We start from the raw sequence: 21273 nt of genomic DNA, 5'->3' as shown, positions 1-21273 counted from the left end.
ATTTATCAATAATATGCATATTCTAAATGGAGAAGGGCCATAATTTTACAAAATACTTCATACAGTTGTCTGTTATTGTTTATAGATTGGGGTCATGTTGTTAAAGAATTTTGCACAATATGAAAGCAATAGGTCAAGGGACATTAACAATATTTGAGTTGGTACGCAAACTTTAACATAGATTAAACAATAATATGCATATTCTAAGTGAAAAAGGGCCATAGTTTTTACAAAATGGTTGATACAGTTGTCTGCCCTTGTTTAAAGGTTGGGGTCATGTTGGTAAAGAAGTATGCAAAATATTAAAGCAATATGTCAAGGGACATAGGAAATATTTTGGGTTGTACGCAAACTTTAACATTAACAATATGCATATTCGAAGTGAATAAAGGGCCATAATTCGTACAAAATGCTTGATTCAGTTGTCTGCTCTTGTTTAAAGGTTTGGGTCATGTTGGTAAAGGAGTATGCAAAATATTAAAGCAATATGTCAATGGACATAGGAAATATTTGGGGTGGTACGCAAACTTTAACATTAATAGTATGCATAGTCTAAGTGTACAAAGGGCCATAATTCTACAAAATGCTTGATACAGTTATCTGCTCTTGTTTAAAGGTTGGGGTCATGTTGGTGAAGAAGTATGCAAAATATTTACCCCCTAAGCAATATGTCAAGGCACATAGGAAATATTTGGGTTGGTACGCAAACTTTAACATTTGTGCGCTCACGCTCACGCCGACGCTGGGGTGAGTAGGATAGCTCCACTATATATATTTCATATATAATAGGCTTTATAATAATAAGCTAAAAATGGGGGTCAACAGTGAAAACGAAAAGTTCCCGCTTTACAATCAAGGTTACCCCCCTTTTCCAGAAACGCCATACTGAATTTGAGATTTTTATATGTGAGCATTAAGATGAGCTAAATGTTCAAAAATTATTATAAATAGATAAAAAAAGAGGAAAAGCCTATAATAAACCCATAAACATATAAACATACATACATCTCATATATCATGTGTGAGATGGAACCTACTAAGTGCAGTAAGATTTGCTAACCTTGTTTGAAATTGCACGTGAAATGCGTTTTTCTATAAATAAGACTTGAAAATGTTACAGGGAAATAAGAACATTAATAATTAAGGAACAAGGCACATATAATCATTCAATCAAACAAGTTTAAAGGAAAATAGATTTATCAATGTATCAATGACTAGTGATACTAGTGATATTAAATATTAAACTTATTATGACAAACAAAACAAATACAAGATTGTCATGGTAGTTCTTTGAAGAACTTCGACAGCTTGGAATAAGTGTCTCCAAAAGACGCTTGGCATTGGTGACCCTGGGCTGACCGTCAAAGTTATTCATTATAAAAATGTTCTTGAGACCATTGCGTTCAAAGATCATTTTAAGATGCATAAGGTTGAGTCCAGAGCCAGCTATAATATTTATGTTGTTGCAGCATTGAACACATGACTGTAAACAAGAACACTCAGTGACTGCAAGTTCCTAGCTTTTTTACGGGTTGAATTTGAGTCCATAATCTGTCTGGTTTCATTTTCCTCCTGCACAGGTAATCGGCATACAATGTATCACTGAAATGTTGAAGTTGATATTTGACTTGTACATGTACTTATATTCAGACAGGTTCATAAGATCATCAATAACTTTCAGTCGAACAAAATTATGCACAATTACAAATTGTGTATGAATAATTTTAACCATTTGTTTTTATTAAAATAAAAATATTTGGTCTTTTCTTATTAATTTGGCTTCAATAAGCCTTCTCAAAGTTGTTTCGATAAATTGACAACATTTTCTTCAAGTTATTTAACAAAATAATTACATACCGATGTCAAATACACAAGCACTTGTATAGGAGTAAGAACTGATATTAGTGTTTCATGAGAAGTGTGAAATGATCCATTATGATATGCGTCATCGTTTTAATTTATTCAAACATTCACGACATAGCATGTCATTACTAGTATTTTATATGATAAACCCCTTTAAACTGGATTAATAAGTAAGTGTAAACACCACATATCCAGTAGGGATAATACATGTATTTGGTATTAACATTTGGATGAAGAATGTATATAGTAGGGATAATACATGTATTTGGTATTAACATTTGGATGAAGAATGTATATATACATTCTTCATCCAAATGTTAATACCAAATACATGTATTATCCCTACTGGTAATATGATTATTAGCGTATGATTAAGTAAATAAACATAAATTATGTAAATGAAACAGAGCGGTATATTTTAAATTGTGTGGAAATTGGCCTCAAAGAAAATGTTCAATTATAATAAATACATTAAGGTATAAGATTATTATTATTTAATTATATAAATATTAAAATGGTAAACAGCGCAACTTAAAGGCCAATTTCGTAAATTATGTAAACGGTCTCCAAACGGAGAGATAAAATGTCAACTTATATTATAAGCTTAGTCGATTTCGTCCGCCTTTTCAATTAAAAAGACCATTTATTTTATAAGCAAACCAAAAAGACCGATATATATGATAAATGACGTCTTCGGTGATAGGTTTCTCTTCCGCAATAAGGCCTATCATCAGGCCCGATGGAATGATGGTTTGCATTTCATATGCAAACAGTGTGAGGAAAGAAACTGGCCAGAAATCATCGACACTGATGCGCATGAAGATGAAAGAGCACTCACCAACACTGACCAACAATCGATGGGCAACTCAATTTACGAGAACGCTTCATTAATGATTATGAATTTCATAAAATGTGCTTAGCTATATTATACTCGATTGCCATGTAAGATAATACACATATTTCCAGAATGCTAACAAGAGTTCAACATTCTGGCGTTGTAGCGTGCGAAGTAAAAAAAATGCGTTGTCACGCGACAGTCCTACAGAAAGGCAGTGACTTCCGTCTATGCTCCAATGCGCACGTGCACCCAGCTGACCCGAAGCTTCTTCTTCAAGCGAAGTCTTCCACCATTGTAAGTTATTGTAAATGAAACGTAATGTTTTAACATATTTAAATTATTCATTAAAACATGGGACGACAATTTCAGCTTTTATGGAATTTTTCGTTTAAATGATGTCTCCAGTTAAGTTAAGGGGGAAAGTGTAGTCCCTGATTAGCCCGTGCATAATTCCCAGTAAAGCATTATCGTATTCATGTTTTGTTATAGGCCAAACAGCGTATCAAGGAACAGCCTCATGCCCGGGCAAAAAAGGTGTAACATAAAGTTTTCATTAATTTATATAATAAACAATTAGAGAAAATTACTGGCCTTTGACGGCTTTGTTACAAACACGCTTACACGTTAAAGAGCGCCGTCTTGATTTTTCACAAATGTTGGCAAGTTTGTAGCTTAAGTTGTCATTTATATATTAAAATGTTTAAAAGATAACAAATTTCGTTATATTTATTGCTTACCTGCTTTGATAATAAAATTTAGGGCGAACGGACCCAGGGCGAACAGGATTTAGGGCGAACAGAAATTAGGGCGAACGGACCCGGATTCCACATTTTCTTTTTCAAAATGAAAGCAAATATGAGCCGTTCACATGGCTACAGTCATCACACAAGCATAAATCCACTGTATCTCCTTTTACTTCTCACCAACAATATAAAATGTGTAAGTGACACGGGTTCTAAACGTTATTCTTCACAGTGGTCAAAATTTTCAAGCGTTTCCAGGAATCGTTTTTTTTTATATAAATATCAACACTGCCATGCATTAGTTGACGTTTATCATTAACTCCAGTCACATTAATATGAACAATAATAACACTTTTATTAATCTTTTTCTTTCAATATAGCAAATTGCTTTTTCTTTAAACGACCAATCTGTCAGGTACCCAATGTCGGCCATATTTGTTGCCTTTGTATTTAGCGGATCCTATATTTAGAATCTAGTATTTCATAGCGTATTTATAGAATATTAGTAGTTTTCAGCACATTCCCGGATAACGTTCGGATTGACGGATATGTACGAAAGAAGGAGATATTGCACGAAGTTCATAAGAGTGCTAATACCTTAAAAAAATGTATCAGAAAAAAAATTCTTCATACTGTCTTCGTAGACACTCGTATATTTTCGGCCAAGACCGTCAAGTGAGGAACTTATTCTCGCATGAATATGCAAACAATAATAAAAACTATGCCGTACCCAATGTTTAGGAATTTTGCTTGAATAATATTTTTTTTTACACGTTTTATGACACTGTCATGTTATATAGTGATGTTCTGTATTCACAATGCGGGTTATTGAGAACTTCTTTGCAGGGACCTATTTGTTTGTATAGGTCCCTCTTCTTTGATTGCGCATGAATGACCGCCAAGTGGTAAATCGGACTTATCCAAATTCATTCATTCGTGGTTGTTTTGGCAGCCAGCCAAGTCAGCTTACCTAAAAAAACGGTCTAAGTACTCTGGCCTAGGGGCTTCGCCCCAGGCCTAAAATGAGGTTAGTGTTTGATTTTGGTATAAAATATTTATGACATGAACCAAATATTACCACATTCCTCAATTGTATGTAGACACAGTTTGCTAAAGGTATAAAAGGAACAGCAAAGTTGTCGGCGTGAGATGACAAAATACAACAACATTTATTAATATCAATGTGTGAATAGTTCAATTATAGTAATCATAGTATGAGCGATTTTGTTAAAAAAATAATTTAGTAGCATATTAAAATGGAACCTTAACATGTTTGTAAAAAGTATAATTATTAATATGCTTGTTTTATTTTGTATATTTTAATATGATTGAATGTTGTTTAAATTCATGGGAAAGTTGGCCGGCTGATTGATAAACGGTTATTTTGTATACCAAAATCTATGCATAAATTGGATTATTTGATATACTTAGCTGGCTAACTATACACACATGTATTGGTAATTATAAGCATATTCTTCCGTGATCAAAACATTCGATAATTTGGGTTCATGCGGTTGTACGTATCAAATTGCAGATTCGATAACAAAAAAGAACAATTAAGCATTGACAGAGACAAGAGCGGTAAATGACAATGCGCTCATTATTAAAAATCAATATGGCATCACATATCTCATTTGATAGTTTAATTAGATCCATATTATGGCTAAGAGGTGGTACTCATAATGTGAAGTCGAGTTTTTAAAGGTACACTGAAAACTCAAATGTATACAAAACAGTACCGCAATGTCCAGTACGGAACATATTTGAGAAATGTACAGACAACACATAAATCCATTGTACATGAGTGCGAAATAATGACATTAGATAAGCTGGATATTTTTCGACATACTGCTTGGTTTTGAAATCTTTTCAAGACGAATTTATTTAGCTGATTTTTGTTTTTACTTCGTGTCTTACACGTTATAATTCGTTTACTTACGTTATCTTAAAAATATTGATAACATAAATTGCTTTAAATAACTATGCATTTTCTCGTTTGAGGTTCTAAATCTAACGTTTCATGTAAGAATCTTTTACACTAGATTGCTGTTAATTCTGGGCAAATTTTCGGTATTCCTTTCAACGTGTTAATTACCAAAACGGTTTGTGTTGACAGTTTCAAAGATGTTAGATAAGCTTAGATAGTTTAACGTTTAATGTTATATTATATGCAGTGTCATTTATTGTGTTTGTTATTGGCTACCAAACCACCACAAAAATTAGTTTGTTGACAACCAATTTCTTCCTTAAGTATTTTTCAGGAGTTTCATTAATCCTTCGTTTAATAATTGCGTAAAACATCGTTTTGTCAAATGCTATTAATTAAAATTGTTATTTATTCAACGTTCACAATAATAACTTGCTAATAAATATTGGACGAAAACACCGAACGGTAATCCTATAAGCTTTAATTAACTTGAAGACAAGTATTTGTAAACAGATGAGAATAGATAGGTGAATCATCGTATATGGATTGGAACAGTTATTTGGACACAGTTTGAAATTCGCTTAAGGTTCTGGAACGTTATTGTGAACCGTTTGTTTTGGAGAAAAGGTTTGTGATAAGGTTTTAACATTTAACATCAATTTTATTTTTAAAGTTAACATATCATTATGAGAATCTTAGTTTGTTTTGCTGTCAATGTATACACATTTCTTTAATTGATAAATCTTTTCACATAAATATATTCGTGTAATTATTTATTTATACATTGTATTTATTTAATAAACACGCAGACAATCAATTTTTATTAACATCTTCATCCGTTCATTCAGTCATCACTCATGTAGTAATTTTGTCATTCATGCGTTTGTTCGTTCGATCGTTCGTTCCTTCGGTCATTTGTTCGTTCGTTCATTTATGCTTTCATCCATTAGGTGCGTGAAGTTGGCACTGACATCGGCAATCGACATTCGACATTCGAATATCGAGCTGGGACGAATGTCGAGCAAACTCTGACATCGACATTTGGCAAAAAACCCAAATATCGAGCTGGGGCGAATGTCGAGCCAGCTCTGACAACGACATTCGGCAAAAAAAAATAATATCGAGCTGGGGCGAATGTCGAGCCAGCTCTGACATCGACATTCGGCAAAAAACCCGAATATCGAGCTGGGGCGAATCTCGAGCCAGCTCTGACATCGACATTCGGAAAAAAAAACGAATATTGAGCTGGAGCGAATGTCGAGCCAGCTCTGGCATCGACATTCGGCAAAAGTCCCGAATATCGAGCCGGGGCGAATGTCGAACCAGCTCTGACATCGACATTAAGCAAAAACCCGAATTTCGAAATGGGGCGAATGTCGAGCCAGCTCTGACATCGACATTCGACAAAAATCCCGAATATCGAGCCAATTCTGAAATCGACTTTCGGCAAAAAAAAACGAATATCAAGCTGGGGCGAATGTCAAGCCAGGTCTGACATCGATATTCGGCAAAAGTCCCGAATATTGAGCTGGGGCGAAGGTCGAGATGGCTCGACATTCGCCCCAGCTCGATATTCGGGATTTTTGTCGAATGTCGATATCAGAGCTGGCTCGACATTCGCCCCAGCTCGCTATTCGTTTTTTTTGCCGAATGTCGATGTCGGTGCTGAATTGACATTCGGCCTAGCTCGATATTCGGGTTTTTTGCAGGATGTCGATGTCAGAGCTGGCTCGACATTCGTCCCAGCTCGATATCCGAATGTCGAATGTCGATTGCCGATGTCAGTGCCAACATCACGCACCTTCATCCATTCATTTATGTACATTTACACTTAAAGTTTTTTACAGATGAATATATTTGTTTTAAAAAATGCGAGTTGAACTGAATCTGAAAGTGAGTGTAAGGAAGTTACCATGTAAGCGAATAGGAGACTGAGTATTTAAGAGAGAGAGAGCAATACATGGATCAGGAAGTCAACAAAAATCGACCAGGATGTTATAGATCAATTGAGAGAATGATTGATTGAGACCGCAAGCATCATGATTTTATTATGTATATTACATATTAATTTACAATTGGCAATCTCCCGTTTAATCGCGAGGACAATAAAAAAAACATGTGTTTCTTTCCACATTAAAATGCAATAAACCCATTCATGCCTAGCGTCTAGAAAAAAGCCTTTGCAAACAGCGTAGACCCATATGAGACGCCGCATGATGCGGCGTCTCATCTGGGTCTACGCTGTTTGCTGAAAGGAATTTCTGTAAGAAATATTCTAAATATAGAAATAAATTTACTACACATCCCTAATTTTGGAAATAAATTGATCCAATTTAGAAGGATGGGAGAGTCCACTAGGCATAAATGGGTTAAGTGTAAGTCAATGGGTGAATCTGTATTTGTAGATTGCCTTTATAATGACATCAACTGAGAAACGGAAGAGGGGTCCTAGGACCAAAAAAGACTCGAAAGAAAAAGAAAGAAAGGTTAATCCAGGTATAAATGTTAAATGATTTATTTGATTAATGTGAATTCGCTGCAGTGAACACAGCATTCTAATTGTTCTACAATGTTATTTGAGACAAAGCCACATTAGTTCAATAAGTTTGCACAAGTTCAACTGTTTATAATAAATAACACATGAAATAATCGCTTCACGGTGTTTTGTTTCATAATAACAAACATCAAAGAAGGATATGCACTAGAAGGTACATTGAATACGATATGATTTTTTCAAGACACCACCTGCATTCTTGACTCCGTCTTTGTGATTTGTACTTCAATGTTTTGGACCCCTTATAAAGTGTCAGTATTGCAGTCAATGTCGTGATCTAAAGCAGCTGGGGGCGATTCATTCTTTTATGCAATAAAAACATTTGAACCAATATATAAATCGGCTATATTATATTGCGGGCAGAAAGTTTTATAAAAAATATTGATGGCATATTTTGAAATCTTTTTCACATTTAAAAATCCACTTTCGTGTGATTTTAAATCTATTTATCTTGATGCCTCGTTGTTTGTGATATGTGACTTTTGCACTTAACTATACTTTAAACTAAACTGAGCATTTAAGATTGATTCTAACATTGCACATAACTTTCAATTATAGATGAGATATTTGACCAAATGGACCAGAACCATGATGGGCGGATCTCCGTGCATGAGCTGGTGAAGGCAGCTCGTTTGCTCGGTCTCAGTCCAACCCAAAAGGAGGCTGAACAGATGATTGAAGACTGCAACCCGCGCGGTACGTGCTGGGCCGTTGGAAGGTTTTGTTTTGTTATATGTGTCTTGTTCTGTGAAAATTGGGAAAAATGCATGTGCGTAGAGTGTCGTCTCAGATTAGCCTGTGCAGTTCGCACAGGCTAATCAGGGAAGACAATTTGCGCTTGAACTAGATTTTCGGTAAAAAGGGACTTTCTATAAACGAAAAATACCATTAGAGCGGAAAGTGTCGTCCTTGATAAGCCTGTGCGGACTGCACAGGCTAATATGGGACGACACTTTACGCACATGCATTATGCCCAGTTTTCTCAGACACATATTTTTTATATACCCGTCAACTCAACTGATTTTGTGTATGTTTCTTTATTGTTTGTAATTTTTGCTTGATCGACATACCGGCAAACGGCTCATGGTTTCTGAATAAGGACTGTGCTTGTGTATATGTTTTTGAAGTTACACGTCGTTCTATATTCTATTTATGGTTATTTATGCCGGCAAGTAGAGTACATAGTTGTATACTGAATGAATGGGGCACATCATGCTCCGATTCTCACGTAAAAATACATTCATTTTAATCCTGTGTTTTTTTTTCTTATGGCGTTCTCCTTACGTGCTAAAGCTAATATTGTCTCATTTCTTGGCAACATAATTCCAATTTTGTATTTTAACTGTAATGAATCAATCGTGTTTCTACCAAATTTTCTTCCGGTCTCATTAGTTGCGGCAAGTACCATCGTTCTCTGTGCCCGTTTCCGGATAAAGCTCCAAACATCGGATTCGAATGATAAAAGCTTTTACTGATACACCATACTAGGATATAATTGTATATTCCCTTCGTAACTCAAAAATTTATATTATTTCCAGAAAAGGGGTACGTGACTCGCGCTGAGTTCCGGAAGCTGTTCGAGAGCAAGGAGGTTGACGTGGACGCACAGATTGAGGAGATGACGTCGGCATTCAGAGTCTTCGACAAAGACAACAGGTATGAGTTGCAGTGGGCATTCATTCAATGTATAGGTGTGGTCGTGAATTATATATCTTTGACAAAGACAACAGGTATGAGTTGCAGTGGGCATTCATTCAATGTATAGGTGTGATCGTGAATTATATATCTTCGACAAAGACAACAGGTATGAGTTGCAGTGGGCATTCATTCAATGTATAGGTGTGATCGTGAATTATATATCTTCGACAAAGACAACAGGTATGAGTTGCAGTGGGCATTCATTCAATGTATAGGTGTGATCGTGAATTATATATCTTCGACAAAGACAACAGGTATGAGTTGCAGTGGGCATTCATTCAATGTATAGGTGTGATCGTGAATTATATATCTTCGACAAAGACAACAGGTATGAAACGCAGTGGGCAATCATTCAATGTATAGGTGTGATCGTGAATTATATATCTTCGACAAAGACAACAGGTATGAGTTGCAGTGGGCAATCATTCAAGGTATAGGTGTGATCGTGAATTATATATCTTCGACAAAGACAACAGGTATGAGTTGCAGTAGGCATTCATTCAATGTATAGGTGTGATCGTGAATTATATATCTTCGACAAAGACAACAGGTATGAGTTGCAGTGGGCAATCATTCAATGTATAGGTGTGATCGTGAATTATATATCTTCGACAAAGACAACAGGTATGAGTTGCAGTAGGCATTCATTCAATGTATAGGTGTGATCGTGAATTATAAATCTTCGACAAAGACAACAGGTATGAGTTGCAGTGGGCATTCATTCAATGTATAGGTGTGATCGTGAATTATATATCTTCGACAAAGACAACAGGTATGAGTTGCAGTGGGCATTCATTCAATTTATAGGTGTGATCGTGAATTATATATATTATAGAGGATATTTGTTGGATTCGATGGAATATCGATTTTATTTCACGAGTGATCACAATATGATTATAGGTGCTACCTAATGTACGGGCAAAAGCTTTTTAAGTTCTTTTTGATAACCATGTATTTTTAGAAATATATGGACATGATTGTGTTCAAAATATTATAATTGTTGCAATAGTTAAGTAATGCATCCAAAATAATTAATATTAAAACGAGTTACATGCTCCTAGCTTTAAGATCTAGCATCTTATTTTTTTGTTTTCTAGCAACAGGAATTTAAAGCTGGTTCGGTGGTTGTTGTATAGGGGATGGGGTGTCTGCTAACTGGTTTAGTCACTGGGAGGTCTCTGTATTGATCCCTTAAGTGGGAGCATTCTTTAGATAACCCTAAAGACATACTATGGCGTACCATTTGGATTGAAAGTCAAGAAGACCTACAAGGTCAACATAGAAATGTACGTCGAAGTACAAAAAAACACCACAGAAGTTTCAAGTAGTTAATTCATTGAAATATATTATATACAAAATTAAAGAATATTCAATTGTTACCTTTTTAAAATTTAAATTATTCAGCATATTGTGAGTATTTATTGATCATGCGGGGCGGAGTATCACGACCGTCCAGCGCATTACTGTGTAGGAAATTCCCAATGGTAACCAAACAGTTACCAAACATTAACGGGATAAATAATGTATAATAACCTCCCCGTTGGTCGTATTTTGTGATAACCATAACTTGCAAAAGTCAGAGGTTGATTCCGCCACGCCAGGTCAATAAATATGCACAATATCTATGAGTTAGCGGTCGATAGTCGCATAAGTTGGTATAAATTATAATAATAATAATGTTTAATAAACACGCACAATATCTATGAGTAAGCGGTCGATAGTCGCATAATTTGGTATAAATAATAATAATAATAATGTTCTATGTCAAATATCTCTTAGAGCAACAGATGTAAGGTGTCTACTGATTGGCTAATACTCAAGTGTCAGTGAAAATTGTACGTCGAAGTACATTTCTCGTTCTACCTAGTAGGTCTTGTAGACTTTCGACGTCATGGTACGTCATATAGACACTAAGTACTGGTCCTACCCAGGAAACAGTTTGTTTCATTAAATGTCTCAATTCAACTTGACAGCTTGCTAAAGCAGTTGCATTTAGCATACAGTACACTGATTTAACATAATAAAAATCATGTGATGTGTCAAATCAGTTTTGATTGACAAATTTGAAAGGATTTTTTTTAATTCAATAATTATTAGACTGTCAAATAACACACACTACGTATTGAAAGCCATACATGGAGCTTTCGTCTGTATACCACTGACTATAGAAGAATGATTTCTACGTTTGGGAAACGTTAACACCGCTAATAATTGTCTTCTTATTTATTATCAATGTATAATTATGTGTAACAGCATAACAACATACTTGTTTCGCAATTAAAATATTTTATAAATACAGGTATCTTGCAGGTTTCTAATTTTCTTTCGGAAACTATTGCTGAATAGTTTAAATTTTGTCGCCACTAAAAAACTAGTCATTTTGTAGCAATTCTTAAATCCCAGTCTTAACTGCACACACTTAGCTCTATAGTTACAATTTGAATACAAATATTAGAATGCATCATGTTATATCATCCATATTTTTTTATTTAAACATTTAAATAAAACATAACACAGTACATATATAAAAAGGTATTTGGTATTGTCTGGAGATACAAAACACTTCACATCATTTATTTGCACATAAATAGTTACAAAATAAGTAATACTAAAACACTGTCATCAACCTACAGTACAATAATATTTACGTATATGAAATTACAAAGTGGTGTTATTGTATTACCTTTTACAAAATTAACAATGCTGGTTTTGTACTAGCCATAAAACATTTATCGTGGATTAACAAGTAACAACCAATTTATTAATTACACAATAGAAAGGATATCATATTAATTGCATTATGCATTTACCAAACAAGCTATTTGCTACTGTTAAGTATTACACTATCTTACTAAAAAAGATCACAACAGGTACTTAGTGCTTTTACATACTTGTGGTAAGTTTTGTATTACTAGTTTGACATTTATTGGCAGACACTTGTCGATATACAGATTAAATATGCATGGGAACTTTCATATTTTTTCAGCTTTTTGCCTTCATATTGTTAATTTAACAACCCTTTGACATTGTTTGCACATCTGATCTTATTATACCATAGCTGATTTTTGTTTATAGATAGACAGATTTAGACTTTTGAAAGTTCTATAAAAGTTCACACATGTTCCATCCAAGTAAACCACGATCACCACAGATAATAACTGTGTGTATAGCTTGGAAATTTTGATAGTTCAGGAATCCCTCCTTTGTTGATTTCTGTAAACCAAAACTGTCAGTTTTGCTGGATAGAATGGCTTGTGTGATGCCCAGCTCTTGCCTTGGCAGAACAGCCTCTAAAAACGGAAAACCAACAAATATCTTAAAACTTGATCAATAATGCAGACAATTTATAAATGTCTTGTTTTTTTGTTGATTTCTAATCTGGAAGATTTTTTACGTAAGATTGTGGTACGAAAATCCAACGGTATCGGATTTTGTGGTTTTAGGCTAAAAACTTATTATAGTGAAATGTAACCTTTCGGGATATCGGTAAAGTGCGAGCAGACGAGGTGTAAATACGTTACAAATTAAAGCTAAAAGACTAAAAAGTTAGATCGGAATATCTTTAAATTTTGTTAATAACTGTGTTTCTGATGGATAAAACGACAACTTACCAGAATATTGCTAATGATCACATGTTAAACTTCTTTCTGAAAGCGAATGGAAAATGCGTCACGAATTCTGACAAATAAACAGTAGGGTGTCGTTATTGAAATACCGCGAGAATACTGGAAGAATAGAGATGCCAACTATAATGTTTAAAACAAATACTTTTTAACAAGCGTTTGCGATTTGTCAGGATAATAATAACAATAAGATATCGAAAAAATCGAAGCAAATAAATCGACAGAAATCTGAGATTCGGCAATGTATTTAAGACGGGTTATGTTCACGTAAATTGTGTTTGGTAAAGATTGTCACTAAATGGCTGCACACCACACTTTTTAGCCACCAATGCGCATTGGCCCCGGTCAAATTTCAAAATAAAGAGAACAATGGTCAAGTAAGCACCATTTTGAGTGTCTAAATAATAATGAATGTCAGGTTTGAGTTGTGGTGATTTTGCTTGGATGTATGTAAGTTACCAAAACATACGTATTGTAACTATAGCTGCATACAGGAAATAGAATTAATGCAATTCGAAAACAGGTGTAATTCTGGCTCCGGTCAGTATTTCTGTTGGAAATTTGAAAGGGCGTACGGACATTGTACTATTACAAAAAATCTAATCCTTTGACCCCCAATTTTCTCCTTTGCTTATAAGTACTTGGTAAGTTACCAATGTAAAAAGGCACCTTGCTTCCGCAGGAAAGTGGCAGTTTGTTGTTGAAACTGGCTTAAAAAGTCTCGGAAACACACATAATTTTGATGTTTTGATTTGAAATAATCAATACTAAAACATTTTGCCCCAACTCATTTGATTTGAATGTTACTGATTTTTTAGATGGCACACCCTCAACCATTCTGGAAATGTGCTTAGTTTATTTTTAGATATGCGAGGTGACCAGTTTACGGACAGTGGTTAAATCCTGCTTGTGTACGAGATTGGCCGAGACTAAAAAAACTGTATATTGCCACCTATGTAGTGAACCAGTCTTCGGCTTATACCCACTGAAGATGAGTATTCAGGGGAGATAATTGAGTTATGACTTAATTCTGGAACGGTTGCGAAGAAAAACAAATAATGCGAGAATATTTAGTGCGATTCGCTACACAATTATGATGTCATTGATATAATTTTTCTTGAGGTATGTATTTACATGTGAATTAGCATATGTCATGTCAAAGTGTTTTTGATTTGTTCAAGGTCATAAATAGCATCGCGAAAATATATGTCGCGTGGCAATTTTTTTTTAAAACCCATCCATATGTGGTATTCTTATGTAATTTTATGTCTAAATTTCCATATGTATGAGGTGTCAAAGCCCGCTTCGCGGGCTTTTGCCAGTATTAAATAATATTTTTACGAGTGGCGCAATCACGAGTGAAAATATTATCTTTATGATCACGAGTGAATTAAAATCGATATTCCATCGAATCCAACATAATTCTTTTTCATTATGCTTTTTATACCGTTTATTTAGATTGTTAATAGGTATTGCGGCAGTTTATTTAACCGAGAATATATTTATTGCAACACCGATGATGCTATTATCACAACTCAATATTAATGTTATCAGTATCATCAGAAATGACAGAGTTGGTTCATAATTCAATTGTCAGTGGCTCGATCCCACTTTTTTTTTCTTTTATTTTATCCTTGTTTTATACTGGAGCTTTTTAGTCATGTCGTTTAAATTTATCAATTTAAAGCATATAATCACAAATTTCTAAACAAGCCGAAATCTGTGGACACGTACGTGTAAGTTATTAATGATTAAGGTCGAGTTTGATACTGTATGGTATTATGTTTGTGATTAAATATTGTTTTTTATTAATGTCTTTTTGTAAGCTTTTGTGATCCCAGTTACGATTGTAAACAATTTCTAATGTTTATACATATTTCTTACAACATATGTACCGGTACCACGGTTTTGCCTAATTGATGTATTTTTTTATAAAATTTGACGTAGACGGTAGGGATAGTTAAAACAAACAATCTCGTTTAAAAGTGCGGTGACCCCCTTTTTTATTTGAGCAGTTTTGCTCAGTTTTGCAGATGTATATTTGACAGAAAAAAAAATAATTACATTTTGATGTTAAAAATAGTAAAAAAAGAAGTTTTTGGGGGGTTACATTAAAATTAAAATAAAAAATATTCTTTTTTTTTAATTTAACTTGTGTTCTCCATTTTTTGGAATTGTGTTGTTTAATTTAATGGTATTTTATGTATCTAAGCTTATATAATATCTATATGTTGTGTATTTCATAGGTTATTAATTGGGTTGAGGCAATTCGAGGTTTTCCAGTTTAAATGAAAACGAACATCTTATAAAATGGTGAATAAAATCAAAACAAGGCCGCTGATCCTATATTTTTATTTCATTTTATATAGTTTTTGTATATAGTACTTGAATATGAACAAAATCTATTTGGTGGAAAAAAATCAGCAAAACTGCAGCAACACCCCTTAAAGAGTTTAACTCGATACTTTCTCTGGATTTATGACGTCATTTCGTCGAAAAATGACGTCATTTCACAGTAAACCAGTGAAAAATATCGATATTTTTCATTGTTATTTTTCACTGTGTAAAACAGTGAAATACCAGTCTTATTTAACTGATATTTCTATAAACCACCGAAAAGCATAAAATAAAATGTATTCAGTTAAATTGACAGTGTGAGTTGTAATAATTTATGTGTGTACACACATATTATGCTAAGCGTAATTTCAGAGTCTTTAAAAGGACAAAATGTCCGCGTTTCGGTCTGTTTGTAGTGAACGCATTTATATAAATATAGTTGCAACATGGAAAGAATGTATAAAAATAGTATTATTTTCATTGAATACACTGTTTATAACATTTGCGGTTACTGAAAATTAACATCTCTTGGTGGATATAAAATGGACTTCGCAAGCATATGGTGAGAATCGAGTGTATTTGGTAATAGGAAACGTAGGCTGTTTATTTTGTTGGAAGGCATTTTGCTAAGAAGGGAGATAGCAACGTAGACTTCTTCATATATCAATTTAAATGTGGCCATATTTTGTTTAAGAAAGCCTCCCTCCTGCCACACATCATGGCCAATACTACCAATATCATAAACATCATCGTCAACACAAGTACCATCACTTTTTTCCATTTCATCAAGATTTACGCTGTCAGTTGAAAGACCGCACTCTTCAACACATAACTTCTATATAACTAATGTTATCCAAATTGAATGGTACCCCTACAATCATACTCATAAAATTCCCGTATGGTTTCTTTTCCTGTGAGTCCCAGTGGCTCAAACAGATTGTACAACACAAATATCACATATAATACCCCTTTTTTTCCAAGTGGTACAATCACCCGAGACGAGATAATCTCTGTGCTAAAACTGTCAGGGGAGAAGGTAGATGAAGCCGAGTTAGAGGAAATAATGGCCAGTGTGGACGTCGATGGTGACGGAAAAATCTCTATCGAGGGTACGTAAGTGACGTCACTGAAGAATATGATGTCAAAATGGTGTACAATAGCAATAGTACCAACCGATGTTAAGGTGTCAGCTGATTACATATATGATATTCCCAATGAAAAAATGAAAGAATGCTTAATTATTGCGGAGAAAGTTACATTCTACCGAGACTAGACGTCAATGGTAACGGAAACATCTTTATTAAAGATGCTTATATATTGTTACTGAGTTTATGAGGTCATGATTGGTTTGGAAGAAATTTGTCCATTTGTATTTATGAAGTCATCATTCAATATGGGGCAAATATTGCCAACTGATGTTCAAACGACGTAATGTTGTGTGTTGGTTATATTTCGAACATAGGATTTTACGTCATCATGTTGTGTGTTGCAATATTTATAACATAAGTTATGACAGCATTATACTATATGAAAATAAGCGATGATAAGAATATATATACATACATAACTTCCATATTGTATACATTAGAGGGTAACTTAGCAATATCTAAACGATAAAAGTGCTTGCTCTTAAAATACCACAACTATTTGATTACAAAACATGCAAAGCGCATTTCATTATAGTGTTTGTTTGATTTCAGAATTTGCAGCTGTGATGTGTGATATTTGAGCAATTGAACGAGAACTCAGAATACCCCTTTTCTCCTGTGTAAATGGCGATTAACTCGTGACCATGTGATTAGTATTCCACCGACAGTGCATTGAATTGTTATACTAACCCTTGTATAAATACGTATCTATAGAATAACTTATATCGTTGAATATGTTGCTATAGAATGTAATAATATTTATGTATACCGGTACATGAATACAACATATATTCGAATAAATATTTCGTTTGTGCTTAATTATATATATATATAACAATTTAATACAACCGACATGTTTCTTTGTTTAATACACGTATGTACACAAATTGGTATCAAATATGTTGAGTCAATTAAGTTGCCATATTAAATATACCATAACTGTTGCGACATATTTTAGTAACTCAGCAAACGTTTGATATCAGCTTAGACCGACAACACCATACAATCAATGTGGTTGGTAACCGCGCTTCTTACCTTGGCGACCCGGGAGCAATACAGTTTGGTTACCACCCCAACCTACCCCACAAACACACATATAGCATAACACCATGACAATATTTCGTTATGCGCAAGGTCACGCGATAATTAACATATCTTTGAGAAAAACACAACAGCTAAAAGCTGCAGTTTTTATTCGCGTTTCCTCCCAACTATCGTGAATCTAGTATTTTTAGTTATGCAAGTAGGAGTGGTGGGACACACTCCGGGTCCTCACATAATGCAGCCGTAAGCGCGGGAGGACATCGAGTATATCCGAAATACACCCAACCAAGCAAAGGACCGTTAACGACGCCGAAGAAATAATGTCGTTAGTGACGTGGTTTTGAAAGTCAAGTATGTTCGTAACACTAAACGTAGTAAATAGTAGAAACATCCTTTAACGTCAAACTGTAATAATGTTTGTTATTGGTTCAAAAAATAAACGTTGTTTTAAAGTTTCGATACTATATTCGATGTTAATTCTGTTAAAAAAAAACGTATTTTGAAACACTATAAAATGAACATATTATATTTGTTATGTGTATAATCTATATATATATCTATGTAATCATTTGAGAACATGTACTTTGAAGAAATGTAAGCGACTGGTACATTTAATATTTATATAAGACTCAAAATACTCATAGAAGAGGTATAGAGTTACGTCCAATATCCCAATGAAAAACGAAATTCGCAAAAACCAATTTGCAAAAAAAAATTAAACACAATACAGCAAATGCTCTCGTTCAATTGTTTAACCCATGTATGCCTAGCGTCTAGAAAAAAAGGCATTGGCAAACAGCGTAGATCCAGATGAGACGCCGCATGATGCGGCGTCTCATCAGTGTCTGCGCTGTTTGGTAAAAGGAATTCCTGAAAGAAATATTCTAAATATAGAAATAAATATACTAGACATTCCTAATTTTGGAAATAAATTGTACAATTTAGAAGGATGGGAGAGTCCACTAGGCATAAATGGGTTAATGATATCAGTCACAGCAATTAAAAAAACATACAAACGCCTAAGGCTGCTTGACATAATCGCAATAAAACATCCAATCCCGTATCCGTAAGTTCATCACGATATGACCAGGTATGTAGGTACTCAACCAGTAATTTCAAGTACATGAACCCATGTTGGCTGTCTCCTATCCCATTATTGCTATAAAATATAGAAAGTATTACAACAAGACAAATTGACATTAATATGATGAAAAGAGTTTTGTATTAATATGATTATTAAGAACATTTTTTTCAAGAAACTATTTGTTGGAAATTAAACCATTTTTCAAAAAACATTTATGCATATGCACATTTAAACAACAAACCAGACCAAAACTTAACAGACACTGAAAAATGTGTCTTTTAAACGATAACTTCATATTTTATAATAAGTTATTAAAAGGTTTTTCTCGGTCTAGCCTTTAACATTGTTGTATGTTATTCCTGGAGTAAATTTGATGTATTATGCAAAACTCGTGTATTATTGTAAATATGCAAATGTTATAACTAGAAACAATAAGATAAATATAAAACAGCTTTTTTACGCACGTGATGGTTGCTATCATTTATATACTAGATATATGTTTAAGCACTATAATAAAGTAGCTTAACATATACAAGTAGTAGTGTAAATACTTCCGTAAACCTTTTAATTGTGTCAATGCTACCAAATATGGTAATGTTTAAACTCATTTCAATAATAACGATTTAAATGTTTTCACATTTTGTTGACTTCATTACTCATCCAAACGCGTGCATCTATTAACATTTTAACGTAAACAATCTATAGTGGGATTTCCCATAGTATGCAAAGAATTTTTATTACGCGTACAGCATTAAAATTAAACCCTTTCTGAACAAATACGACCGCAACTACCTGTACAAATGATATGCTCCTTGATCGATAACTATCTGCCCGTAAAGCGTCATGATGAGTTTGATTTAAGCAGGACCGTAGGACTATGGGGTTTTATTGTGAAATTATTGTAACTCCGTATCGCTGTTCATATTTTTGAAACAGAGACAGCGGATGTCTAAACCTGTTCACCTGTAAAAAAAATAATAGAGAAATCGTCTAAAATACTAGTAACGCATTCGTGTACAACCGCCCAGTGCAGTAAAGATAAAATTCCTATAATGGTCTTATGATTATTGTACTAGTAAATGAGTCAAATTGGTGTTCAAATACGCCAGTCGAGCCCATGCAAGTATACTTCCAGCAAGCGAAACGTCCATGAGGCGTTATATAAACGGGAATATGTCATTGACCTAACTTAAGATTTGCGTTGTATGCACGGTCCCGTAAAGTGCTCATGATGAATTATTTACGAGCGGTTGGTAACAAACATTACATACGCTTTACACTATGAACGCATATAATTTATAAACTTGTTAATTATACATGCCTGCGGAATGCGTTACATCGTTTCAGCACAAAACAGTATGTGTATTTCCCGTTCCCATTTCCAACGACCCGCCGACATTTCCACGGATATAAAGGTGTTCAGTTTCTTTCTGATTTGATTAAGAAATGGTACGAACATTTTTTCCGAATCTACCGTATCGTGTTTCGTGGAACGTATGCGTGTCCGTGAGGGAAAACAATACGGTCCAAGGCTACTTATGTCGGAAGGTTACATTTGGTTTCCATATGCATTTTGGTTAAAATTCATATTCAAGTAAATAAACATGTATGTTCACTTCAACAACTTATTCTTTATATCTTTAATATAAACATAAATATCCGCAGGTATTACTTCAATTTCGATCGATATCGTGTTATTAAATGCCACATAATAGTATTTAGAAATAATATTTTCGTAGTGTGGACGAATGAAGCATACGTTGAATTTACAGAGCTGGTTCAGGTATTTTACATCTTCAACTATGGTCATGTAAGTACAAGGTAGTTGTACATATACCGTCATATGTTTATAAATAGTGTGTTATTATGACAGTGTTGTAATTGTATCAATATAATGCGTTTGTTTTAGAGTCATTCAGAAATGTAAATATAACTTATTTAAAATTCTCTAAAAACACATCTTTCCACATATATATTTTCCTGTGCGCACAAATCTCAAACTTTAACCCATTTATGCCTAGCGTCTAGAAAAAAAGGCCTTGGCAAACAGCGTAGACCCAGATGAGACGCCGCATGATGCGGCGTCTCATCAGGGTCTGCGCTTTTTGCTTAAAGAAATTTCTGTAAGAAATATTCTAAATATAGAAATAAATATACTAGACATTCCTCATTTTGGAAATAAATTTATCCAATTTAGAAGGATGGGAGAGTCCACCAGGCATTAATGGGTTAAGTGTCTTTAATTCTTCCGTCAATATATTTAACTTTCTTAAATAATTGCTCAGTTGATTTCGTTATATAGCTTCCACTCTGAATTATATGTTTATAATGCGAGACTTAAGATTGCTTTTAAACCTTTAACACTTTAGCTGAATTTATCATACACTGTTATTTCAAAAATTTCTCTTTAATGG

General features: G+C 34.0%; 1 protein-coding gene across 1 annotated transcript; it reads left to right on the top strand.

Annotated features, from left to right (window-relative positions):
* Positions 1–5909: 5909 nt before the first annotated feature.
* Positions 5910–17430, top strand: LOC127837000 (neo-calmodulin-like). Its single transcript, XM_052363692.1, has 6 exons — positions 5910–5998; positions 7777–7867; positions 8484–8621; positions 9464–9581; positions 16565–16692; positions 17284–17430. The coding sequence occupies exons 2-6, from the start codon at positions 7789–7791 to the stop codon at positions 17310–17312; spliced, it is 492 nt and encodes a 163-aa protein (XP_052219652.1). The 5' UTR covers positions 5910–5998; positions 7777–7788; the 3' UTR covers positions 17313–17430.
* The last annotated feature ends 3843 nt before the right edge of the window (positions 17431–21273 follow it).

Source organism: Dreissena polymorpha, chromosome 7 (genome assembly GCF_020536995.1).
Source record: "Dreissena polymorpha isolate Duluth1 chromosome 7, UMN_Dpol_1.0, whole genome shotgun sequence".
In the NCBI taxonomy this organism is placed as follows: Eukaryota; Metazoa; Mollusca; class Bivalvia; order Myida; family Dreissenidae; genus Dreissena; species Dreissena polymorpha.
The sequence above is the reverse complement of the archived record's forward strand: the minus strand, read 5'-3'. Positions and strand labels throughout refer to the sequence as shown.